Source organism: Sapajus apella, unplaced genomic scaffold, assembly GCF_009761245.1.
Source record: "Sapajus apella isolate SASKATOON/1434 unplaced genomic scaffold, GSC_monkey_1.0 scaffold22, whole genome shotgun sequence".
Lineage (NCBI taxonomy): Eukaryota > Metazoa > Chordata > Mammalia > Primates > Cebidae > Sapajus > Sapajus apella.
The window spans coordinates 4,730,542-4,756,644 of record NW_022436962.1 but is presented as its reverse complement, the minus strand read 5'-3'; the positions used below and the strand labels follow the sequence as shown (position 1 = coordinate 4,756,644).

Below are 26,103 nucleotides of genomic sequence, written 5' to 3'. Positions count from 1 at the left end.
TGCTGTCACAAATTACCGTAAACCTGGTGGCTTCAAACAACACAGACGTATTCTCTTACAGCTCTGTAGCCCATAAGTCTGACAGAGGTGTTCCTGAACTAAAATCAGGGTGTTTACAGGGCCGCATTCCTTCTAGAAGTTCTAGGGAAGAATGCACTGGCTTGCCTTGACCAGCTTCTGCAGCACCCACAGTCCTTGCCTGGTGGCCCCCTGCCTGCATCTTCAAATCCTCGCTCTGACCCCACTGCCACGTCTGTCTCCTCCTCTAACCGCAGCCAGAAGAGGTTCCTCTGTTAAGGAGCCATCTTAATTTGGGCCCACCTGGATAATCTAATCATCCCCACCCAAAGGCCTTAATTTAATTAAATTTGCAAATAATATGATTACAAAATTACTTGAAAGCAGAGTTGCTGTGTAAGACAAAATTTACATGTTCCAGGGATTAGGATGTGGCCACTTGGGGGTGAGACACTGTTCCCCCCACCACTCCGGCCCAGCCCAGGTAGCCCTCAGTGCCCTCTAAGCCCCTCTCCACCATTCTGGGCACCCCTGGCCCTTGGTCTAGGTTTCTTGAGTGCCTCTGCAGCCTTCCCCCAGCCCAGCTCTTACCACCCTGAATTGCAATTGCTTGTTGATTTGTCATTTTCTTGCAATAAACCTCAAGCTCTGTGAGAACAAGGACAGGGATTGTCTTGTTTACTGAGATATTCCCAGCACCTGGCACAGTGCTCGAAAAATATTTGGAGGGAAAAAGCTCTTCTGATACAGGAGATAGAAATTATTTCGGCAGATAGTGAGCACAAACAAGTCCTTGGCAGAACTTCCCGTCTAATAAGAAGCAGCCCTAGCAATCATTTCTAACAAAGAGCAACCAAACGTATATAAGTCAGCTGGCAGCTGCACTCATAGACAGGGCTACCTGGAGGCCAGGCGCGGCCCCATGGGGCTCCACCTTCCCTTTTTTGTTAGCACATGTACGATAAGAAAGCTGGGCAACATGGAGAAGCTCAAGCAGAGAACCCACATGCATGATAAAGATTGGGGTGGGGCTGCCAGAGATGTGTGCCCTATGCAGATGGCACACCTGGTCTAACTGGTCTTTTGTGCCCTATATAAATGAGATACCTTCTCCCCACTAGCTCATCTATAAAACCGCCTGCATTTCACCTTGAATCAGCAACCCATTTTTCCGGGACCCTTTTCTGTAGCAGAGAGCTATTCTCCTTCTTTTGCCTATTAAATGTCCACTCTTAACCTCAGTCTTTGTGTGTCTGCATCCTTGATCTCCATGGCCACGAGACAACAAACCTCGGGTGTCACCACAGACAACAAAGCCGCTTTGCTTCTATAACACATCACTTTCTATGTTACATTCCGACCACGTGATTGCTCCCCTGTTAGGTTGTGCGTTACTTGAGAGCAGAGTTGCATGTGATTTGTCTGTTGTATCCCTGGGGTACCTAGCATCTGTGAGCCCTGGAGCTTGGCTCACAGACAGTGTTTGGCACGTGTTTGTGGAATTAAATTGAATGAATAGTTCAGACTCACTTCGCTGGCGTGGCTCATAAACACAGGCACGTGGAGGATGTATGGGCGTGCGATGCCCTGGGTCAGGTAGGATTACTTGGGAAAATCTCCTGCAAGGCAAGTGCTTGGGCAGAGATTTGAATGAGATGAAAGATAAGGACTGGTAGGGCTGGGGGTGATAATGTCCTATGGAGGACTGCAATGAGCAAAGTCAAATGCAGGGACAGCTGGTGGGGGGAGGAACCAGTGAAGAGATGGGGTGGGGAAGTGCAGAAATGGTAACCAGGGCTTGGTTGCCAAATGGAGGGGTCTGAATTACATGCAACAGGGTGCTTGCTACCAGGGATTATGGAGCAATGAGCGATGTGCTAAAGACAGTTGGAGGAAGGCAGGATGGACCTAGGAGGACAGAGGAAGGGAGGCATTCAGAGAGCAGAGTGCTAGCCAAGGAAAGACACAGGCAGGGAGATGAATGCTGCCTCTTGGGGACAGCTGGATAGACTGGATGTGGAAATAGGAGAGAGGAGTCAGAGGCAGTTTGACGCCCCATCCAGGACCTGCAGAAGTGCAGAATGACAGTGGAAGGCCCCCTTTCTGTTTAATGAGGAAGATAGTGAACTCAGTATTGGGTATCTTTAGTGTTGTGGGTCAGAGGGTCATCCCTTGGAGGTGACAGACTCAGCCCCATGCTTTTGTCCCCATGAAAGTCCCCACCTCCACACAGAACATATATGGGATGAAGAAGTGTGTTTTTCTAGTACCTGAACAGTCCCTTCTGCCCCCGCGAGGTAGGCATCCTGTCTCTGCCAGAGCCTGCTCCCCAAAGCAGCCATTCTGACCTCCGTAATGAGCTAACATTTCCATTTAAAGAGCTTCCCTCTTTGTGCCAGATGCTGTTCTAGGTGCTTTGCGCATATAAACTCATTAGATCCCCACAACCACCCTGAAAGTTTGGCAATATGAATCCCATTTTATGGACATGGAAACAGAGACTTCTGAAAGGATTCCAAAGACCCAAAGGCGGTGTCCTAAAGGAAACACCCAAATTCACACAACTAGGAAGGGAGGAACCAGGATTCCTGCCCTGGTCACTCTACTCCAAAGCCTGACCTTTGCATCACACCACAGGCCTCCTGCGCCTGCCCCTGCCAACTAGGTTTAATTTAATTCTACCAGTTCAGCTTAGCAAACACTTCCTAAGCACCCACCAAGCACAGGACACTCTGCCAGGTGGCAAGGATACAAAAAGGAATAAGACATAAGCATAGGATACAGGAATATAAACTCAGTAGCCTCCAGGTAAGTGCCCATCTCAGTTCACAGGGCCTGCGAGGGGCTTGATTCCACCTGGACCCAATCCAGCCACCAACCTCAAGTTGGGGCCATATGGATACCGCCCCCAGCCCTAAGGAATCCCAACATATCAAAGCTGAAGGGGATCTTAAAATCCAGCCAAATCATTTTACAGATAAGGGACGTAAGGGAAGCTGCGGCCCAGAGAAGGGAGGTATCTTTTCCAAGCTAACACAGCTTCACAGCAGGCAGGGCCAGGGTCAAAGGCCCTGTGTCCCCACTCCGAGTCTAGTGCCCTGAATTCAGATGACTCCTCTTTCCTTGACAGCTGACAAGAAGTTCACATCTGCCCCATAACAGCCTGGGACCCCCACCCCTGCATCCTGGCCATGCTCACTTTGGCCCATTTTGCCAGGCCCAGCACCAGCGTGGGGTAGGGCGACCGGGCTGAGGACGCTGCTGTGCGCACTCCTCACAGGCCCAGCCCGCACCAGCCCATCTCAACCCTCGATTTCTCCTTTTCAGGGGTGTGTGTAGGGGTAGAGGCGTTGCCTAGCAGAAAGTCTTCCGCAGCAAAGATGTGGATCCCTAAGTAACATTTCCAGATTTTTAATGAGGACAAAGCCCTTCAATCTCTCTTACCATTTTTGTTGATGTTACTAGCATGCAGTGTATAAAGTGCTTTCTCTCTAAAACAGCAGGATGAAACAAGCTGAGCTTTATAACACAAGGAAGGGCGAAGCACTGCAGTGAGAGTTCTACAGGCCACACAAAGGAGAGACCCTTCCCCATGAGTTTGGAAGGCTGACGTTCCCTTTTCTGGTTTGCTTGGGTTTGAGAAATGCCCGCCTCTCCCTTGCGCAAGAGTCTCCACGCCCAGGTGAAGGCGGGTCTTGTTGCCATGGCGACAGCGAGGTTGGGCTGGGGGGCTGCTCTGGCAGCCAATAGAAGCTAGGAGAGGGCGGGGCCAGCTGGGTCGTGTGCGGCTGCGGCGGGGCTTGCAGGTTCGTGAACGCGGCATTGGGGGAGGGGATGGGGGTCGCGGGGGCACTAGGGGTCCCAGTCCCCCCCAAGACGTCTGGGCGTGGTGGGCACTGGCCTTCGCCGTCAGAGCAGGGGTCCCAGGCTTGCACCCAAAGTTCCCGTCGGGCCCAAGCGGGGAGGAGCTGCGGGGCGGGCCGAGGCGGAGATGGCGGAGGGCGGTGGGACGCGATGCGCGGGTCAGAGCCGGGCCTTGAGAAGAAACTAGAGGCCCCTGGCGGCTGTGTCTCGGCGAGGCCCCCTCTGCCTGGCCCACCAGTTGGCCGGCGGAGAGCGGGAGGCTTGGGCGGGAGGGAAGGCAGCGTTTGGCGACCGGGTTTAGCAGGCCTTGGAATCCTGGAGCCCAGCCCCCAACCCCAGTCCCACTTCTTGGCAAGATGGTTAAGGGCCTAGCGTGCTGGCTGCGGTGTGGCCACCTTCCCCTTCTCCGACTCCGTATCTCTTTTTCCAGGTGTCCGGCTTTGCTGACCCACAAGCCTGATAAGCATGAAGCTCTTATCTTTGGCGGCTGTGGTCGGGTGTTTGCTGGTGCCCCCAGCTGAAGCCAACAAGGTGAGGGAGGTGAGCCAGGAGCACCTGGTCACGACCACCGTGCACGGCCACCCTGTCTACGGGGCTGACTCAGAGGTAGCTGCTCCTTAAGCCTGCCTCTCACTCACTCACGGGCCGAACTTTTGTAGTGGTCTTCTTTCAGGTTCCAGGCTGCAGGCCTCCCTAAGGATAGTTCGGGAGAGGAGCGGGGAAGGGTGGGGCACAGAGCACGGGCTCGCACTCTGGATCAGACAGACCAGTGGGGGAATTCCAGCAAGGAAGTTTGGAGAAGTTATCTAAGTTCTCCATAACTTCCTTTGCTTGGGACCAGAAGTATTTTTCGTTTCAGGTATTTTGGATTTGGGAGTATTTGCACATACAAAATGAGATATCTTAGGGAGGGGACCCAAGTCTAAACCTGAAGTTCGTTTATGTTTCATAAACGCTGCTGTATCCACATAGTCTGAAGGTAATTTTAGACAATATTTTCAACAGTTTTGTGCAGGAAACAAAGTTTATTTACACTGAACCATCAGAAAGCAAAGGTGTCACTATCTCAGCTACCCGTGTGCAAAGTCTGGTTGGTTGGCATCACCAGTATTCCAGACAATGAATTTATATGTTACAGATAAATCTTTTCTTACATGTAAGTACTTAACAGTGAAAAGTATGATGTCCTATTAACACAGTGAAAAAAATAACGTGTGCAGGGTAACTAAGTACAGCAGCACCACCAGAATACCTGTGTGAGCTGCTAGACCTGGCGGTGCAGGCTTTCTGTGTCCTGCTATGATGCTGTGTTACACTTTTAGGTGAGAAGTATCTGAAGCAGTAGAGGGACCAGGAAGTGGGTCCCCTAGAGATGAGGCATTCTGCCAGATGGCTTTTAAAAATGCTTTTACCAGTCACCTGATTCATTAATAAGCTTTTGTCTCAGAAGTCTCTGATTTTATAAACTGACATGATTCCTTTTTCTGTTAGGAAGGCACTCTGTTCTAGTCCTTCAAGAAGCCCGCCACGTATTTTTACCACATCTGTAGGTGCTTTTCTGCAGTGTTCACATCATCTTCATGGTCCTGTCAGTGCTTCACAAGTTTTAGATTTGGAGCGTTTTGAATGTTTAGATTAGGGATGCTAGAACTACCGCCTGTAGTAGCGGTTGTATCTATTACTCTGCTAGGGCAAATCAAATTACATAGCAGTGTAAAAACGGCCTGTAAATGTAAAGTCCTGTACGGATTGAAGTTTCTGTTATGAAGAGTGACCCACCTAAGTTCCAGGATTCCTGAGGTAACTTCCATTCTTCAGGGGGACATTCCTGTGGAGCTGTTTGGGTAAATCTGTAGAACTAAAGGTCACCCAGGCCTTGAAGTAAGGTTAAGGCTGAGCATTTGCTTCCATTCCCTCCTCAGAATTCCTAATTAGTGAAGACGTTTGTGGTGATATCTCTTACTCAGAAGGGAAGAACTCTCAAAGGGCTTGCTTGAGTATTCTCACAGAAATGATCCACTTGTTCTTATTCACCCCTGCCCTTTGTGTTTCCCCAGTCCTAACCTAAGAAGTTAGAGATGGAAGGTAGGAAAGAAGCTGGCTGTCAAGTCCACTGACAGAGGTGCACACGCAATTGTGGGGTCTGGGGTAGAGGACTGCCACTCTGGTGCGTGCGCGTGCGCGCACACACACCCACCCACCCACACACACCCACCCATTTCCTCCCATTCCTCTAAGCACTCTACTTAGGGACAGGCAGCCCTAGACAGCTTTCTGTGAGTCTTATTTGCCACCTGGACTTTTTCTGTCTTGAAGACCCTGTGCTGTAACTTGCTTCCGACAGAGGCAGTCCTTGCTGGACTTGAACTTGGGGATGCGGAAAGCTTGAGAGCATAAATACAGTTCACCTAACAGGATGGGAAAAAGAAAGTTGACAATCTTGCTGGAACCTGAACCCCAGGCAGGGTCTCCGCATACTTGACATGTGCTTTCTCTTCCAGAGTTCTGAAGACATCCGGTGCAAATGCATCTGTCCACCTTACAGAAACATCAGTGGGCACATTTACAACCAGAATGTGTCTCAGAAGGACTGGTAAGGCATTACACACAAGCCCTTGGCTGCTATACCCAGTCAAAGTTATGGGTGTTTACTAGAGTTCTTGGACCCTTCAGAATAAGCATGCTCTCCCATTCCTATGGAGAGCCTTTCAAAGGAATAATTTTTCATGTTGCAGAACCAATTCCATAGTTGTCCACTGTCTATGGAAACAGGACCCAGGTGTCTTGAATTCCAGCTCAGGGATCCGTGGCTAGAGGAGTGGATTTTGTTGTTTTGCTTTGAACATTGGTCTTTAGTGAGTATACAGAATGGTGGTGGAGAAGTTGGGAGAGGTAGGTATTATGACCACATACCGCGGGATACCTAATGCTTTTACAAAGCTGTGTTACATGTGTTACTCTGTGCCAGTCTCATAGCATCCTTGTAAGGTACGTGGGATGGATTTTGCTCCCATTTTATAATAGCTTAGACAGAGGCCCAAAGAAATAGAGTCTTGAATTCATTTCTGGGTACCTCACTTTTAAAAAAAGAGTAACCCAGAATTCATTCAGAGAAAGGAGACCAGTGTGGTGAAGGGAATTTTTACCACATTGTCCTGGAAGTAATGGTTTAAGGAAGCAGGGAGAGCCTAAAGACGAGAGGACTTGGGGCCACACGGTGATTGAGAGCTGGCATGTTATGGGAGGTGGGATGTGTGGGAGCTGGTCCTGGGGGCATCAGTTAAGTTCAGTGGGGTTTCTTGGTGTAGAGTTGGGGCCAATGGATAAAGGCTTCAGGGAAACCGACGTAAGCATGAGTTGAGGGAGCATTTCTAAGCTAGGCAGTTTTGGGACCCAGGAAGCTCCATCCTTGGAGGGCCCCGAGCGCAGATGGGCTGAGGTCACTGTGGAAGGGATCAACATCAGATGAAGGTCCAGGTCATTGCTGCCTCTCCTGCTTTCTCAGAACAGGTGAGCTTTGGGAAAATACAGATTCCCAGTACCATCATAACCCCGGATTTTGATTCTTCAAATAGAGTGAGGGGGAGGGGAGGCGGTAACCTTTCTTAAAAGTTCCTTTGCTGCTTAGGATGCAGTTGATCCAGAGTAACATTTGAGAATTTTGAAACTCATTGAATTTCCAACGCCGAGACTGTCAGTGATTTTCTGAGAGGCAGTCTAGTTAGATAGATAGACTCTGTGTTCAGCCTTCCTGACTTCAAATTTAGCTTAGCCACTTGTTAATTGTGTGACAAACTACTTAATCTCCACTGCACTTTGATTTCCTTTTCTGTAAATGATGGCGACATTTTGACTATTAAGTATGTATGTGTTTGTGTGTGTGCACAGGTAAGTATAGCACTTAGAACAATACCTAGCACATAATAAGCACCTATGTAAATGTTAGCTGATATCGTTAATGTATATTATCATGCCTTACTGGTGGCCGCATAGATAGTCATGGTCAAACTTATACCACAGACTGAGAAAGTAGGCCCCTCCTGAAGCGCAGGCCTTATATTTAGCAGAAGTGCGAGTAATCTCCTGGTATCTTGTGGTTATAGTTCAAATAGCATCAGTAAATACTTTGATGAGCTGTCTTAGCCCTTCACCAGATAACAAGGCTGTCTCCCACACTCCTTGTGCAGTCAGACACTTGCAAATTTAGGAACACTCTCTCTGTCCTGGAGTTATAGATGGCCTGAAAACCCAAAGTCAGATGCCTGCAGAGGATGGAGTCCTGTCTAGACCTCTCGGGCTATAGTTTATCTCCTTCTTCCCCTTAGAAGTCAGAATTAAGGCGCTACCTGATGAATAGCCTTACATCAAGAACCTCGGGGCAGTTTCATTAAGGGTGGTAGGTGTAAACTGAGGCTGGAGGAAAGACTCCAGGATTCTAGGACCTAGTGATGCTGACCTTGACTGGGAGTCATCATGCACTTGCCTGGAGCCCCTTAAGGGTAAGGTAGGGCCTTGACATTGATCTGAGCAAGAGGAGGAGGCCAGTTTGAGTGGGTCTTCTGGCTTGCCATGTTTTCACTTTGGTGTCACGTTGGTCCCTGCTAAAGAACACTTGCACCCTTCGCCTTGGTTGTGCAGAGTAAAGCCAGACCCTCTGAGATGCGGTCCTCAGGTTTAATGGCCAAGCCATGTATGTTCCTGTGTTGTTGGTATCCTGCCATCTAGTGTTGAGAGTTTATAACCATATATGCATGTAAAGGCAAAAACCCCAGTGTTGCCCCTTTGGTGGGTCTGGCAAGGAGATGTGTTATTAGAGACGCTCCCAGAGCAGGAAGGCACTTAATACGTTGGCTGGTCCCTTGCCTTTCAAACTTGTTAAAATAGAACCCTTCTGCAAACAAAATCCATTTTGGAAACAAAATCTATAGAAAGTAAAGACGGAATTGCTCTGGCTGAGAGGGAAGTGTCCCTCAGCCCCTCCCTGACTGCCACCCCACCGTACAGTGGTTCCTGTGGGACCCAAAAGAGTGCAGTTTGAAAGACAATGACCAAGTTTAGTCTCCATTTATAAATGAGGAATCCCAGGCCTGGAGAAGTTAAATAAGTTGCCACAAACACAGGAGAGCCAGAGACAGCAGAACTATTTCAGCTCCTTATTGCTGTTCCCCTGGTTAGCAGGATCCCCCATGGAAGGACTCAGGTCAGCCCTACCAAACTGCCTGTGACACCTTGGCCTTAGAAGAAACCCATAGATCCCACTGTAGCACTGGTGTGACCTTCTAGACCCAGGACCCAGTGTGGCTCAGGAAAGGGAGCAATCTGGAGGCTTGTAGAGACTTCCTGGAGAAGGGAAGATGGCGTTCCTTCTGGGCAGGAATGACAGCCAAGCGCCCTGGGTGACCCTTGGTCCTCAACCCCTTCCTCCCAGAGGAAAAAGCATGCAAGACCTGAAAGTGGCACTTTCAGTTACAGCAGGGAGGGAGATGTGCTCACAGCAGGGAGTAACGCGTTGGACGCAGGGTTGGAACTGGGTCATGAGAGGTTTAGATAAACTCATGCATGCCACATACAGATTTTTAGGAAAACAGAGCCTTTTAGAGGACATCCCATTCTTATTCCAGCACATGATCTTTACATCACACACCCTGATGCTTCTGCCAGAAACCCAGCCCTATGGCTCAGAAGGGAGCCGTGCTTGACTTGCAGGATTCCTGTCAGAGCTGGAAGGACCTTTTAAAGATGACCTGGTGTAGCCGCTTTATCTCACAGAGGAGGGGACAGGCCCAGGCTATAGACACTGGGCGGCAGAGCCAGGATAGAGCCCAGGTACACTGCAGCATGACACCCGCTTCACTTCTACACACTGCTAAGGGGTTTGGTGTTTTCTACTGGTAGTGATGAAGTGCGTTCTGTAGGGTTTTTTGCTTTCTCAGTGTGGTCCATGAACCAAATGGTTGGAACCATGCTGATCTGTGGAAGGCTGGGAATGAGAGGCCTGAGACAAGCCAGGCACCAGCCCAGGCCCCACTGAGGCTGAGTCAGAAGTAAAGACATTGAGGCTGAGGGTCTGGATTTGGGTCCTGGCCTCACCACCACTATGGAGATGCCACTTTGCCTCCTAAGCCTGTTTCCCTGTTTTTCGATGTGGAACCTATGATCTTTACCCTGCCTTACTCAGGAGTGCTGTTAGATGAAAGTGGGCTAAGGAGGGCTACTCTTAAGACATGTCATTCCTTTGGCAGTCACTTAGTGACCGAGCTAGGCACTGGGAATATGGAGACTTATAATACATAACCCTGTGTTCAAGGATGTACATCTCCTGGGAGACAGCACAAGTAAAGATTGGATTCCAATGCAGTGCATTAGGGGAGCGGGGTGGCCAAGAAGAGATGGCCAGGGGAGTTGGGGGAAGCTGGCTGTTGGGCATAGGCGGCTGAGCTGAGAGTTAAGATGCGGGGAGGTGGCAAAGCCATGCCCTCCTGGTGAGAGTGTGTGGCTCATTCAGAGAGCAGCCTGGCAGATCAGTGTGATTGGAGGATGGGGAGGTGGGTGAGGGAGACGTGGCAGGAGACGGAGCTGGTCTGAGGTGGGTTGGGACCCCTGGCAGAACAGTTGTGTTGGCCCTGGTGGCTCTGTGGAGGCACTGACTGGGCTTCAGCTGGGGAATGACATGGCCAGGATTGCGTTCTGGAAGACTGCTTGGCTGCCATGGGAAGGTAGTACATATTAGGCCAAGCTAGAGGCAGGAGGGCAGTGTGGAGGCTCGGCGGTTGTCCAAGGAAGACAGGGTGAAGGCCTGCGCTAAGACACAGCGGTGGGAGAGAATAAAGGAGATGGGTTCTAGGAATGTTTAGGGAAGAAAAATCACTGGCCGTTGGTGGATTCATAGATGAGGGGAAGGCAGTGTCAAGGATGATTTCCAGGGTTTGACCCGGACAGTGAAGTGGACGGGAGAGGTGTTCTGTCTGCCATTGGGAATGGGAGGCAGTTTGCAGGACTAGAGAGTTGGGGGCAAAGGATATGCAGGGGTGGGTGTAGAGTTCATAGTCTCAGTCGGACATGCAAAGTGGTGACTCCTGTCGCTCATAAGAGGAGAGCGGCCCTGACTGGAGATTCTGATGTAAGACCCATCAGCTTCTGAGTTGAACCTTTGGGACAGATGAGCGCATGCAGGGAGAATATAGCATGAGATGAGGAAGGTGGCTGGGGGCAGAACTCTGGAACACTGACGGTTTTGGTGCTGGCACCGTAGGCACAGTTTGGAGAGCTGGTTTTGATGTGCAAGGGCCATGGGCTCTGAGGCTGTGGGTTGGGAAGGGATTCTGCCAGCCTAACCCTTTATAAGCCCTCGGCCCCCTCTGGGAGCACCCTTCACCTTTGCCCAGCCCCTACCTCTCAGCTCCCTGGTCTGGAGGCTTTAAGACCTTCTGGCAGCCCTGCCCTGACAGCCCTGTCTGTCTCTGTTGCAGCAACTGCCTGCACGTGGTGGAGCCCATGCCAGTGCCCGGCCACGACGTGGAGGCCTACTGCCTGCTGTGCGAGTGCAGGTATGAGGAGCGCAGCACTACCACCATCAAGGTAATGCCAGGGTCTCCGGGAGCCGGCGGGGCTCCCACATACCATCCCCTCTCCCGGGCTGGCCTACACCTGCAGTGTTCCACTGTATTCTGGAATTCCAATGACTATGAGACTGGCTTCTAAGCTGGCCTCGTATGGACACAGGGACCCACCCCCCACACCTTCCTGGAGCCAGCTCCCTTCTCTGCTCTCTTTCCAGTGGTTTCCCACTACAGTGAGATGGGAGAGCCCTGTTAGAGCTGCATGAGACTCCCTTTCCCCTGCATCCTTTCCAGTTTTTTTCCCTTCCTCTCTCTCCTTCCATTCATCCCGTAAATCTCTTTTCGGTGCCTGCTATGTTCTGGGCACTGTGCAAGATGCTGCCAGTGGGGAGGTCGGCCTGCGCTCCTGGAGCTCAGTCTAATTAAGCTTCCAAAGTGACTAAGCACCTCTAAAAAGCATCAGAGCCGTGGACTAGGGCTGGGCGTGGGGTGCTGGGAGGGACATCAGATTGGTCCTTTTGTATTTTCCTGATCCTTGTTCTCGTTGATCATTTGGGTAAATTCAGGAAAGAGATGATAGGCACAGCCACCGCCATAGGGAATAAGGAAGGACGCCATGAGGTCTCTTTGATTTCTCTGCACCAGGCAGAGCTTCCCGTCTCCTAGAGGCCGTGAAGTCACCCTAACAGAGGCCCTCATGCCTCCCAACCTCCCACTGCGGCCTCCTAGTCCCGGCTCTAACAATCCTGGGCCAGGCGCCTGGCACACCCGGTGCTCACCGATTACACAGCCATTTCTCTTTTTTTTGTTGTTTTTTAGAGATTGGGTCTGACTCAGCTGCCTATGTTGTAGTCCAGTGGCCCGATCTCAGCTCACTGCAGCCCTGACCTCCCGGACTCATGCAGTCCTACCTCAGCCTCCTGATAAGCTAGGACCACAGAGGCACAGCACCACACCCAGCTGATGTTTTAAGTTTTTTGTAGAGACAGGGTCTCACTATCTTGCCCAGGCTGGTTTTGAACTCCTGGCCTCAAGCAGTGCTCCAGCCTTGGCTTCCCGAAGTGCTGGGATTATAGGTGTGAGCCACCATGCCCAGCCTAATGTAGCCTTTTCTGTTCCAGTTTGTAGCATTTCTCTGCTTGTCCTTTGAATAGTCTGTAAACAGCACTGGAAAAATCATTCTCATATTTAAAGGCACTGCCGAGTCCTCCATCAGGTTTCTCCTTTGGAGACACATTTTGGGGGCGGTGGTTGTCACTGCTGTCCTTTTTGCCTGTTCCAGGGAGCCCTGTGCTGTAGCCCTCTGTGTTCTCACCACTCAGGGAAAAAGCAGCTATTTGTCCCCGAACCCTCCCAGCCAGTGCCCTGCGCAGACCTAACTCCTTTCATCCTCCCACCTGAGGCAGCCCCTCCTGGAGCTGCCTTTCTCCTCCTCTGAACTTGCTCCAGTGGGCCCCACCCTCCAGGGACCAGATGCCTGAGACCCGAAATTCAGAGCCAGATGTCGCCGCCTCTCCCTGTTTGGCAGGGAAGGAACTTCCCGGCATGGGGACCTCATCAGACACAACTTTCTAATTCCTACCATTTCCCCCAGTCCTCCTACCTAGGAGGTTCCCCTCAACTTCAGCCTATTGAAGACCCAACCCCTGTTCTCCTTCCGTCTTTCTGGGGTACGTGTGAGAGGTCTGATTATTTGCCCTGTTTAAACAGGCATGAACACGGTATCCCAATCAGGGTGGACATTGGTCCAGTGGAACTTGGCTATTGGCTGAGCTGGGCACCCAACTTGAAAGTCCTGAGGTTCTCCTTTTTTTCACCCTTCTTCACAGTCTAGGTAAGGCAGGGCTGAGATCAGAAATGGGCAATGGCCAGGCGTTGCAGAATTAGGAAAAGCATTTGAGAGGGAGTCAGCAGGTCTGGGTTTGAGTCACACCTCCATCTGGTAGCCTTGGGATCCCAGGTGTTCTCACTCAGATGATTACAGCCCCCCAGTGGGTATTTAGAGGTGGGTGAAGGTCCCAATAACTGAGGTGTATTACCAACACCATTGCAGGGACCATGGATGCTAAATATCCCACCCAAAATCCCAGAGCACCCACACTGAGAAACATTGAATTTGCCTCATTAAATCTGTCTTTTCTGTAAAAGCAAAATGACTCCAGCTTGTGAAGCACTGTGTATATAAGAGATTCATGGAGTTGTTGTTCTACCATTGGCTTTCCCCTCCCTACAGGGGGGCTGATCAGAGGGCAGGCGTGACCTCCTCCCCCAGCGCACACCTTACCTGCCCATGCCACTCTGCACAGGGGCGTGCCATGAATGGGCCAGCGTGCCCCATCCGTCCTGCACTCCACAGAGGCAATGAGCTCCCCAGCCTAGGTTTACTCTTCCTGGCCACAGCTTTCCAGCCTCTCCACAGCCGGTTCTTCCTTGCTATTAGTTTCTGTTTGCTTTCTACCCTTCATCGTGGACTCTTCTACAGCCAGGGAGGCCCTGTGTTCTCACCTCTATCCTGGGAGCCTCTCAGGACGTTAGGCTCCAGACTTCTTCCTCTGTCATCTGCCTTCTGTCTTGATGCCTACTGTGTAGACTCCGTCAAGTTAGGACAGAGCACTTCCTCTGTGGAGTAGGGCCCTCCCTTTCCCTTCGGGGCATGCTTTCCCTCCAGGCACACGTTGCCTCCAAGCCCTTTCTCAGTGCAGCACTTGAGGAGTGACTGCCAGCCATACACAGATGGCCCAAGACTAGAAACGGATTTCTAGCCCTGGCCCCAGATGCCGGTTCACAGGCACGCCGGTGTCTTCCTCAGGTCATCATTGTCATCTACCTGTCGGTGGTGGGTGCCCTTTTGCTCTACATGGCCTTCCTGATGCTGGTGGACCCTCTGATCCGAAAGCCGGATGCATACACGGAGCAACTCCACAATGAGGAGGAGAATGAGGTAAGAGGGCTTTGAGTGCCCAGGCCCTGGGCTCCCTGTGTGTGCGTCCCCAGGGCGGAAGCCAGAGGAGCGTCTCCTAGGTTTAAGTTGCTCTTCTCCCAGTTGGTGTCCTACATGTCACCCAGACTCAGCAGGGACCCACCCTTTGCCCTTCCAGATGAAGCAGGACACCTGGCATCAGGTAGCCTCAGTGCACAATCCAGGGGAGCTATGTCGTCCTGCTACACTGCTGCCAGGCATAGGGGAGGTGACCAACCAGGGCCAGTCACTCATAGATGCACGTGCTGTTCCCCGTGTGCTCAGACACGTGACAAGCTGCTGGTGGACTGGAAGGCGGCAAGTTCATTCGTTGGTTCAGTGATTTCACAAACATCTGTTGAACACTTGCTCCAGGGTCTGGGGGGAAATGTAGGATTTCAAGAGTGGAAGAGGAATGAGGCAGACAGTGGTGTCAGGCGGTGGACATTGCCTGATGAGTATGTATGAGGAATACTGAGCATGGTAAGGATAGGGTGGGGATGTGGGAATAGTGGCCAAGAGAGCTGGCCAGTAGACTTAGGCCACATTATTAAAGATCCCAAATGTCAAGCTAAGGGGGATTGGCTTTATCTGATAAGGTAAGTAAGGAACCACTGACGCCAGAGAGCCTGCAAGACCTCCAGGAGTTGACACAATGTTGGGGAGCTGGTGAGGCCTGGATGGGGCCCGGCTCAGTTAACAGGTGCTCTCACCGTCTTCCCATTTATCCTCATACTAAAAAGGACGCCATGGAGAGGAAACCTAGGGCGACAGGAAGGCTCAGGTGAAGGGCTCTTCATGGGAGTAAGACGTGGTGCACCTCCGTGCTGAGCAGAGTCATGATAAGCCCCACACTCCCCAGGTGGTCTAGGGGAATCTCCTTGCCGGAGTAAGGACTGCACAGTCCCGTGTGCCTCGGGCTCCCCCTTTACACACTCATATACCAGCTAGCTGGGTGCACGAGGTAGCAGAGCTCGGAGGGTCTGCCAGCAGAGCAGGCTGCTCAGAGGTGTGCAGCCGAGGCAGGTGAGGTTGGCTGCTGCTTCCACTCTGAGCTCTGTCCCCAGGCCTTGCTGCTGGAAGATATTCCTGTTTATTGACTGATGGAGCAGTGCCCTGAGTGAACTCATGCGTATGCATGAGGAATATCTAGTGGGGAAGTGCCTCAGCTAGTCCTGGGAGAATTAGTTGAAGAAACTGAAAGTTGTTTAGCTTGAAGTTAGAAACAACTAAAGGAGATGCAGGATAGCCGCCCTTGGAAGTTTGTAGGAGACGGCGTAGCCTCACCCGGGGACAGAGAGATTTAACACTAGCACGATGTAAGCTGGAGGCTAGGAGTCTCCCTGCAGACAGCGTGGTCTATGAGGTAGATGTGCTGGGCTCCCTTGCAAGACCATGAGCCAGTTCCTCACCAAAAAGAGGACCCAGGGGCTCAAGTCTGAGTGTGAGGCTGCGTGGGTGATGTGGGTCTGGGCCAGCATGAACAGTGAAGACAAGGGCAGGTCAGGGAGGGAGCCTGGTTGCTCCCGCAAGCCGTGTTGCTCCGCCTTTACACATGCCTGGACCTCTCCCAGTTTCCCCCCAGCCTCCTGCTGACATGAGTTTAGCCAAAGGTGGAGCAGAGGAGATGAGCCTTGCCCCGTTGGAGCTGGGGCCTGGGAGGTGGTGGCACTGGCAGTGGGTGGTCTGTGTTCAGGAGGAACCCTCCTGCGACTGCCTGGCTATTAATGCAGAGTAATAGCAGCTCTGACAGGGGAGGAGCGTCACTAACAAACACTCAGTGATTAGGGGTAATGTGGTAATTGCAGTCCCGGCTGGGGTAGTAATTGAGACATGCAGCACAGTGATTTCCGTGGAATGCGTGGCTCTGGGGCATGGCCTTGTGTCTCCTCCTGTCCTAGCTAGGCAGTTGGAGGGAGGGCAGCTCGGGGAGGGCAGGTTGCCATCCCTGGGTCTGAAGCCACGTCTCTCTTACCCCCAGGAGACCTGGGGTGCTCCTCATTTGCAGCCTGATTGTATGAGGGGCCTTGGGAGGAAGAAGGGGTTAGATTTGGGAACCAGTAGCAGGTGCTGGGAGGACAGTAGGTTGTGACAGTCCACAGCACATAGAAGCTGGCGAGCCATGCTCCCGGCTGGAGGGGAAATTTCTGCGCTGGGATGGATAGTATGACACCCCCTCGCCTCTCACCCAAGGTTCTAAAAGGTCATAAAAAGTTGTGTTTAGTCTTTGATACCCTGACCGAGGGTGCAGCCAACTCTGGCAGGTTGTGGCCTGCGGCAGGTAGATCTCATCGGGTGCCCTTGACTGGGTAAGGAAGTGCCCCCGGTCCCGTTCTTTGTCATCACCTCTCCATCCCCTCACCTCTTGTGATTCTGTGTGGTCTCCAGGCCGCAGGTGTCTGTGGTTCAGCAACTCTGCTTTTCTCAGTATATTCAGAAGACCTGTAGGTGGCACAGTGTTGAGGTTTACACAGACCCTTTGGCTCCCTCTCCCCAGTTCCTGTGGCCAGGAGCTCTCCTGCCCTGGGGGTGGAGAACTGGAAGAGGAAGGGGAGGCCTCCCCCTCAGCCGCAACCCCTGTCATGGAGGGAGATGAAAGCCTGTCATGTCTGCCTTCGGGGGTTTAAGCCCCAAAAGCAGGCGAACCAGCAGGAAACGTAAAGGCTGGCAGTAAGATCCAGCTTCGTAAGATGGGTGGTCAGCTGAGGAAGTCAGGTGCCTTGGGAGGTCCCTCTTTATTAGACAAGGGGTCAGGAAGTTACCCTTCCCTCTGTGTTAGTCTGGGAAGGAAGGCTTGGTGGTAGAGGGGGATTTTCAGTGCCAGCTCAGGATGGATGGGAGAGTGACCGCTGAACTGCAGGGAGGATGAATGGGGTACTACTGCGGATGGACAGAACTCAAGGAGTTTGTCTTTACAGAGACCTGTGGCCCCAGTCCTGGACGGCGAGGGATGATCTGCTGCCCCTCTCAGTGCACAGAGGAAAGGGATGTGGGGAAACATGGGAGTGGGGGGCAGGCACTCAGCTGGGCAGCAGCACCTAGGCTGTGGCCATGTCTCTGGGTTTCACCCCAAGAGGAACAAAGTCTGGACATGGCCTCTTGGGTACCTTGAAAGCTCACCTAGGCCTGTACAACTCGTTGACTTTAGAAGAAAAATTCTCTGTAGGCTCCAGGGGCTTTCAGGCCCTATGCCCCAGGAGTCTGGGACCTAGTTAGAGGTGAGATCAGCAGGGCATTTTCTCAGGGTTAGGGGCCCCTTGGCTCCCTCTCCCCAATTCCTGTGGCCAGGAGCTCTCCTGCCCTGGGGGTAGAGAACTGGAAGAGGAAGGGGAAGCCTTCCCCCACCCTCAGCCACAGCCCCGTTCATGGAGGAAGATGAAAGCCTGTCATGTTCCCTTTGAAAGCGTTGGCAGAGCCTCAGTGGGCCCTGATTGCTGGGCGCTGCCTCCCCTGGGATTCCAGCAGCATTAGGCCTAATCCCTGGGCTCAGACGCCCTTTGAAAGGAGGAAGCAAGCATGTTTGCTGGGGCAGAAACGGCAAACAGAGCTGTTTTAGATGTGCAGGTTGGGCCTTCTTTGAAGAGACACATGGTTTCTCTGAGGCTGGGGATGTCGCCGCTCACAGTGTGGGCCCAAGCTCTGAAGAGGTCTTCAAAGTGCTCACCTCCTGGGGCAGTGGGTAGAGCTCTGGGCCCCGTTTGGGAGAGAGTCTACAGGGAAATCAAGGAAAGGTGGTGATGATGATGGGAATCGGAACACATAGGCACCGGGAGGGGACTTGGGCCACTGAGGGGCAGTTTCCCCTCCTGTCTGCACGTGGGTGGACAGCTGTGTGCTGAGGACCCCAGGCCTGGGGAGCTGACAGTGAAACATGGCACAGACATGCTGATGAGGGCAATGCAGACGGCCTCCTCCCCCGAGGGCAGGATAGAAAGGTGTGCAATTCCACAGGCACTTCTAGAGCCCCCAGTCGGGGTGGCAGAGCATTGTGGTGAATCACAGTCCTGGGAGGGGCCAAGCCCTGCCACTATCTGTGGTGCTGACGTCCTGGTTTAGTTTTCTAAATCTGGAACAGACATCATTTTTATCTCGGCATAACTGTTGTGATTGTGTATGTGGAAGCTTTACAAGTGTTTGCTCATCCTTAAGAGTGTGCCATTTCAATTAGGTGTTAACACTTACGTAGCATCATGATTGCTGGAGGGAAGCCTGAGAGACAGCGTGCACAGGGGCCTGAGTGAGGTGGTCACCTCAGATAGAGAGAGACGCGTGGACCAGTGCGGCCAGAGGGCTGGGGCAAGTGGGGAGGTGAGGCTGGGAGTGCCCTCGGATGTCAGGTTCAGCGGGGTTTTATTTGTGAGCAGCTGGATCCTGGCGGGGGTGTTTGAGCAGGGAAACAGCATGATCTGGTGTGTCATAGGAAGGTGGCTCTGGCCGCAGCAGCAGAGTGGGGCTTGGCAACAGCAGCAAGGATTTGGGTCAAACTTGGAAAACTCAGGGAGGCTGTGTAGTCCCCTTGCTGAAGGGCCTTGCACTAGGGCCATGCTTTGCTGAGTGGCTGGTAAATGACAAGACCGCCTGGTCATGCTCCTGTGCCTGGGCCTGGCGGGGAGGGAGGAAGAGCAGCCAGAGGGGAGAGCCGCCTGAGGTGGAGTTCTCTTTCTCCCTCTGTGTCCTCGTCGTCAGACTTGGGCCAAGTCCAGTACCAGCTCAGAACCAATGCTTCTGGGCGGACTGGGACGGCCTGAAGGGCTCAGGGCTAGTTTGATCAGCTCAGGCTTATCCACAGTTACTTGGGTCCTCCCAGTGCTGGAGAGGAGGGCCTCGATTGATGTCCTGAGCACTGGTTCCTTACAGGTGCTTTGTTCTTGCTCTAGCTGTGGGGAAAGGTATGGAGCTGTCTCTTTGCCTGTCCACGCTGGCTCCCTCTTAGGAGAAACCAGCCAAAGAAGGGTCCAGCAGGTCCTAGGATAAGAGATATACATCCATGGGTTCAAGTTCCGACTTGGCCGAGAAACAGCTGTGCAGCCTCGGGCAGCAAGATGATTCACCTTTCAGAGCCTCATTTTCTGCAGCTCCACGATGGGATGGCTTTACCCATTTTCCAGCATTTGAGCCTGGGAATAATCTGTAAGGTGCCGAGGGAGCGCCTGGCTCGTAGTGGCACCCGTCATAGTCACCCTGGTCTGGTCCCCTTGGGGACCTCCTGGGAACCCATCCGTGTCCAAGCTCTTTCTCCTGATTGGGAGGGCTCCACCTGCCTCCCCTCCTAACTACCCTTCTGTTCCCGAGTTACCCAGAGTCCCAGCCTCAGGGGCAGAGGGGGAATTGGTGGTATTTCTCCTGCCATCCGCCATACTTGCAGCAGAGCAAGCAAGGATGAAGCCCCACTCTGGGCTGTCTCTGAAACAGATGCGGAGTCTTTAATACCTTTTAATCAGACTATTAGCGATGGAAACACAGCCTCTGAGTGGCAGCTTTCCCCCACTTAGGAGCTGTTTGTTAAGACTTTACATGAAGGGAAAACAAATGATACTGTGGTAATGCGGTGAATTTCAGCATGTTCCCTTAATGCTCTGCTCTTGGCTCTGCCTGGCTTCCCCTCCTCAAGACGCTCCCCTGAGAAGCAGAGCAGTGGAAGGAGGGCAGAGCTAAAACTGCCCCACCCTTCCAAGCCTAGCACCCCTCACTGCAGCCCTGTCATGAGGAAGACGGTCCCAGAAGGGATGAGCTTGGGAATGTAAAGAGGAAGAGAAGGCATGCCAGCCCCCAGAGCCAGGATGGCCAAGTCCTGGTGGGCCAGCAGCTTCCCACATGGGTCTTTAGTGCCCACCTCGTGTAGATGGCCACATAGCAGCAGGACTGGGTGGAGCCTTGGCCTTAGCACTGTGGCCAGCTCAGTCAGCACAGTGAACGGGGAAGGCATGGAACTGGAAGGAGGGGCAGCAGTCACAGCAGTTTTCACAGGTTTTCGGCTGGTAGCAGGCTGCCAGCCTTACTGCCTAGTAGGTTCCATTGCTAGGGTCTGGTATCAGTAATCGCTCCCAGGGTAGAAAGAAGCCAAACCTTTCTTGAGCCCTAGCTCTGTGACAGCCAGGATAGTAAGTGCTTTATATGTATGTCATTTAACTTTGCCATACCCATCTGCTAATCATAAACCAGTGTATTTAAAACAAGCCATTAGGTCATAAAATGAATTTTGTGAGTCATGACCATGAGTTTTTAAAAAATAAAATGGAACAGAGCAAAGATTAACAGAATGATTTGTTTTGTGAAACTTCTTTTCACTTTGTGTGTGTCTGTGTGTGTGTGTGTTAGATAATTTGGTAACTATAATTCCTAATGACTGTATAGCAGAAAAAAGTCTCAATAACTAGATTTATTAAATTGAAGCTTGGAGAAATAAAGTAACTTGTTCGGGACACACAGCCTCAGAAGTGACTGAGGTCATGACTCCTTCCCAGCCCTGCTGTGGACCTGTGGTTCCACCTGGGACATGGGCCTCGGGGGGTCTAAGGAGGGAAGGGGCAGGTGGTCCTCAGACTAGGAACAGAATCCAGGGGTTCTGATATCAAGCTCAATGTGCCCTCTGCCTGACATGGCCACCCCTGCCCTTCAGGTGTTGCCTGATCCTCACCTAGCCTGGCACAGGAAGCCTTCCTCACAGCCTGGACAAGAGGCTCCCAGAGGGCAGTGTCCACCTCTAACACAGCCCAGAGATGAGTGCTCACAAGACGAAGTCCTCAGGGCTCCAAGAGGATGATGGAAGAACCCTTCCCAGCCTCCTCCCTGCCAGCTCATTCTCTGTCCACCCTACCCTCACCTCACCACCCCCCTTCTCCCCAGCCTGGCAGCTGCATGGTGACAGAAGCCGTGCCAGCTCGGAGCATTAGAAGCAGAGTTGCATTTACTGGGCGGCTCTGGGCTTAGAGAAGTGCACTAATCCCTTAAGAGATGTGTGGCAGGAGATGAGAGGCAGGGAGAGCTAGGGAGGAAATCCCCATGGGGGTGCGGGCCTGGCCCTCAGCTCTAATTCTCTCCAAAGATCAGGTTCAGGTCCTGCAGGAAATGCATGGGCTCCGGAGCTTCAGAGGCAGAGAAGTGGTAATTAGGGGAGGATGCTTTTGACAGCAGCAACAGTTCTGAAAGCAAAGGGGAAGGGGATCAGTAGAGGCAGATAGGGAGGAAGCTGAGCTGTCCTCAGCTATCAAAGGAGAGAGTGGGCCGGAGTGGGCTCTGCAAAGGGAATGCCGGGGCAGCTCTGAATGTCCATCCCTGCCAGACTCCCTGAGTGATGTCACATCAATTTTTCCCAGAGAAACTAAGATCCCGTGAATCTGGATCTGTGCAGACTCCTCAGTAGGCCCCTTCCTCCCATGTGGAGCAGATGTGCTGCCATCTCAGGGTCCAGACCCTACCCCTGGTCCTTCCTCCGGTTCCCTGGGCAGTGGTGGGGAGGGCAGGGGAGTTCTCCAGCCTAGTAACTAGCCCATGAGGGCACCTCAGTGCATTTCCTCAAATAACAAGTGTCATCTCGTCGCCTGTGCTTAGAATCCTTCTTGAGAATTAGAAATGGTGGAGTGGGGCATGGCGAGGGGTGGGTTCGGGCTGGGAACCTGACTTGAGCTAGCTCTGTTGCAGAACTGGGACCCCAGCAAAACCCACTCTTCCTGGAGTGCTTCCTTTCCCAGGCCCCAAGGAGGGGCAGGGGCCCTGTCTTGCAGATACTGCAGACACTAAGGCCTGCAGCAGGCCAGGCACACTGCATTCAGCTCTGCGGATGACAAGGCGAGATCCTCAGTGAGCCCACAGCCTCCCAGTTTGGGGGAGGTCATTCTTCCCACGTCAGACTTTCAGGACCCAAGACCCTTCTGGCTTGCAGTGCCAGAGCTTCTCTTGTTTTCTTCCCACTACAGGATGCTCGCTCTGTGGCAGCAGCCACTGCATCCCTCGGGGGACCCCGAGCAAACACCGTCCTGGAGCGCGTGGAAGGTGCTCAGCAGCGGTGGAAGCTGCAGGTGCAGGAGCAGCGGAAGACAGTCTTCGATCGGCACAAGATGCTCAGCTAGATGGGCCGGTGTGGTTGGGTCAAGGCCCCAGCGCCATGGCTGCCAGCTTCCAGGCTGGACAAAGCGGGGCTGCGTCTTCCTTTCCTCAGTGCCAGTCTTCCCTTTAAAAGCCCATGGCATTTTTCCTCCTTCTCCCTGACTTGAGAAATGTTGTGCTTGGCTATTTGATTAGGGAAGAGTGATGGGGTCTCTGATCTCTGTTGTCTCCTTGGGTCTTTGGGGTTGAAGGGAGGGAGAAGGCAGGCCAGAAGGGAATGGAGACATTCGAGGTGGCCTCAGGAGCGGATGTGATCTGTCTCTTCTGGCTCCACCCTTGCCACCTTCCAGCTCCGAGTCTTGGGAATGTTGTTATCCTTGGACGATAAAGCTGGGTCTTGAGGAACTCAGTGTCTGGGAGGAAAGCCTGGCCCAGCATTCAGCATGTGCTCCTTTCTGCAGTGGTTCTTCCCACCACTTCCCTCCCAGCCCCAGTGCCTCAGCCCCAGCTCCAGCCCTGAGGACAGCTCTGATGGGAGAGCTGGGCCCCTGAGCCCATGGTGGTCTTCAGCGTGCACCTGGAGGCTGGTTCCTGTGCCCGTGCACTTCCCCCACCAGGGCATGGAGTGCCCATGCACGCTTTGGTGCCGGTCCCCTCACCTGCACTTCAGGGGGCTGGGCAGTCCCTCCTCTCCCAGCATCCACGGTTGCTGAGCCAGACGGTTGGAACACGAGACTCAAGAGGCTGGGCGTGGATCTGAACACCACGGCCCCTGCCCTTGGGTCACCTCTTGTTCCCGAACTTGATTGTACCAGTGCATCGTGAGAAATTTTGTCCTGTTGTCTTAGAGTTGTGTGGAAATCAAGGAAGCCATCATTAAATTGTTTTATTTCTCTCACTTTCTGGATTTTAAGAGATTTAGGGAACTAGGAATTTTTCACAAGTGACCTGGTAAATGTAGTGTCCAAGAGAGGGGACAGAGAGCATTGCACTTGGTAGGTCCAGACAGAGGCAGAGCCTTGGGAAGTCCAGGTGGCTGTGGCAGAGCCATGGTGCAGTCAGGCCAAGGCCAGGGCTTGCTGGAAGTCCCCCTCACCTGATGAGGAAGGAGATGGGTAGGCTGGGGCAGGAGCACAGGGGGAACTGGCCCTTGGGAGTTTTCCTGAGATTTTATTTGCTTCATGTTTGTGGGCGATTCCTCTGAAACTGAACAGTGCCTGATTCATACTAATATCCTACAGACACAGTAAATAATGCTCCCTGCAAAACCCCTATGTATCCCCAAATGAAAACCAACAGGTATTAGAAGGGTTGGTGGGGGCAGCCAGAATACTGGAGCTGCCCCATAGAAGGAAGTGCCAGCAGCTTCAACAAGGACATCCAGAGGAGCCCAGCCCTGCCTCAGCCCAGTCCAGATGTGCGGTGCAAGGCACGTCCAAGACCCAGGTGGAAGCAACGCATCTAGAGGGACTGAGCTGATGTTCCTGTCCTCAAGGTTGTCCAGATAAACATGGATTGAGAACCTTTGTATGGGCCCCCATGCTGGGTTCTTGGAGAGGGGAGGGAGGTTGGAGAATGACGGGAGGTGGGGGGTCAGTTTGAGGTGGGAAGTTCAGATCCAGTTAGAAGCATGAAGGGGTGGGGCCTGGGTGACCTGCAGATGGGGCTCCCAGGAGGAGCAGAGACTCTGGTTGGCATTGGGAACAAGGGACACCGCTGAGAGGGGACTAAGTGGATTATGGGATCCTGAGCGAGTGCACTTAGGAGGTTTGTGGTAGGGCTTGCAAGAGAGAGAGAGAGATGTGCCCCAAATGCAAGGCTGGGACAGGCGTCGGTACTGATGGCATTTCTGCCTGTTCCTTTACTGGGCAGCTACTCAGCGCCTACCAGGGCCAAGTACTGCTGTGGAAGCTACACTGGGCTGTTTTATTCTTTCAGGATGGAGATGCTCTTATTTCAAAAGGCACACAAAAGCAGCACTTTCCAAAGGTGGGGCAGGTGGGTGTATTGACTTATCAAGAATAACCAGTCCGGAAGTTGGTGTCTAACATTGCCAGTCCTCCCCTGTGAAACCACATGCCCTGGGGAAAGTTTCGCCAGTGCTACATATCTCTGAGGCTTGGCTGAGTCCTGCAGATGACCCAGCCTGGCTTTTAAGGATTTGGTCTGAAGCAAACAACCGCTGTTAACTATAAATAAGTCGAACTATAAGTCCAGTGTATGAACATTTATAAAAGATTAGGAGTGACTGTTCGCTTTACTGAGGATTCAACCAGTAACCAAACATCTCAGTGTGTCTCCACACACACAAAACCCGATTTTCAGACGATGGCAGAGTATTCACGCTTCATCTCTGTGAATAGGAAAGGGTGGAGATCCCCAGCAGGGGGAGAGTGCACTGCTTGGCTGATAGCTAGAACAGATGTTAAGACCCCTGCAGCCGACGGTGGAAAAGATCCAAAGTGACGTTCTTCATCCCATCTTACATGATGTAAAAGGAACAGAACTTGGTGCTGTTGTGTTCAGAAATCCTGTCTCCCCTCAAACCCACTCACCATACTGTTCTGTAATAGATTGGTCCCACCTGGAAAAACAACTGGCTGGGGTTGGGGCTGAGAACCTGAGCCTCAGAATTGGTCTCCACGGTTAGAGGTCAGCACTCATCCCTCGTGTGGCTCACAGGGAGAGGGAGAAGCCAGCCTGCTTTCTCCTGGCCTTTCCTTTATTCTCCACCCAGCCTGACTCAGTCCTCCTCCTCCTCCTCCTCTTGTTTTCGGGTATCCATCGTTATGCATCTGCCAGCAAAACCCCAACCCCACCCAGTAGGACTTCCCTGCTCCTCCCTGGGCAGCCCAGTGCTGCCACAGAGGCTGAGGGTGCCCTGGCAGGTGCGTGGCCTCCACCCCCTTCCTTCCCCGACGAGGGCCAATAATCCACTCTTCAGGCCACTAGGTAACCTTCCTGTTGCCCCTCTCCCTCTCCTAGAAAATCCTGCCTATGACTTCAAGAAAATTGAGTGATCTCTACTCCCTCACCCACATCGTTAAATCATTCTTCATTCATACTCATCCTGACTGCCTTTGTTACAGTCTTGGGAGTAGTGTGTTCCTGCTCAAAGCCAACCCCCCACCCCATGTTTCGTGGGACTCCATCATTTCTCCAACTCCCCCCACCAAATACGGCTTGGGACCTTCATTGTTTCTCCAATTCCCCCAAATACTGCTTGAGACCTCCACCATTTCTCCAACACCCACCCCCAATACTGCCTGGGACCTCCACCATTTCTTCAATCCCCCCTAATACTGCCTGGGACCTCCATCATTTCTCCAAACCCCCAATACTGCCTGGGACCTCCATTTATTTCTTCAACCCCCTCAATACTGCCTGGGACCTCCACCGTTTCTCCAACCCCACCCAAATACTGCCTGGGACTTCCACCATTTCTCCCAATGCCCCCCAAATACTGCCTGGAACCTCCATTCTTTATTTCTCCAACCCCCCCAAATACTGCCTGGGACCTCCACCATTTCTCCAGCCCCCGCAATGCTGTCTGGGACCTCCATCATTTCTCCAACACCCCCCCCAATACTGCCTGGGACCTCCATCATTTCTCCAACCATCCCCCCAAATACTGCCTGGGACCTCCACCATTTCTCC

The 26,103-nt window shown here is 52.5% G+C and overlaps 1 protein-coding gene across 2 annotated transcripts; it reads left to right on the top strand.

Annotated features, from left to right (window-relative positions):
- The first annotated feature begins 3,717 nt into the window (after window positions 1-3,717).
- Window positions 3,718-23,344, top strand: TMEM9 (transmembrane protein 9). Of its 2 annotated transcripts, none has more exons than XM_032288687.1 (6): window positions 3,718-3,824; window positions 4,313-4,413; window positions 6,384-6,475; window positions 11,352-11,460; window positions 14,251-14,382; window positions 22,317-23,344. In XM_032288687.1, exons 2-6 carry the CDS (start codon window positions 4,348-4,350, stop codon window positions 22,467-22,469), a joined length of 552 nt encoding a protein of 183 aa, XP_032144578.1. In that variant the 5' UTR covers window positions 3,718-3,824; window positions 4,313-4,347; the 3' UTR covers window positions 22,470-23,344. The 2 variants fall into 2 exon arrangements, with proteins under 2 accessions (XP_032144578.1, XP_032144577.1); XM_032288686.1 differs by having other exon boundaries at window positions 4,313-4,488.
- Window positions 23,345-26,103: the final 2,759 nt, after the last annotated feature.

What these genes read in the sequence shown, in the direction of transcription:
- TMEM9 (XM_032288686.1), top strand. Translation starts at nt 4,348, where the DNA reads ATGAAGCTCTTATCTTTGGCGGCTGTGGTCGGGTGTTTGCTGGTGCCC. An exon ending in AATGTGTCTCAGAAGGACTG is followed by an intron (nt 6,476 to 11,351) that starts GTAAGGCATTAC and finishes TCTCTGTTGCAG; the next exon opens with CAACTGCCTGCACGTGGTGG. An exon ending in ACAATGAGGAGGAGAATGAG is followed by an intron (nt 14,383 to 22,316) that starts GTAAGAGGGCTT and finishes TTCCCACTACAG; the next exon opens with GATGCTCGCTCTGTGGCAGC.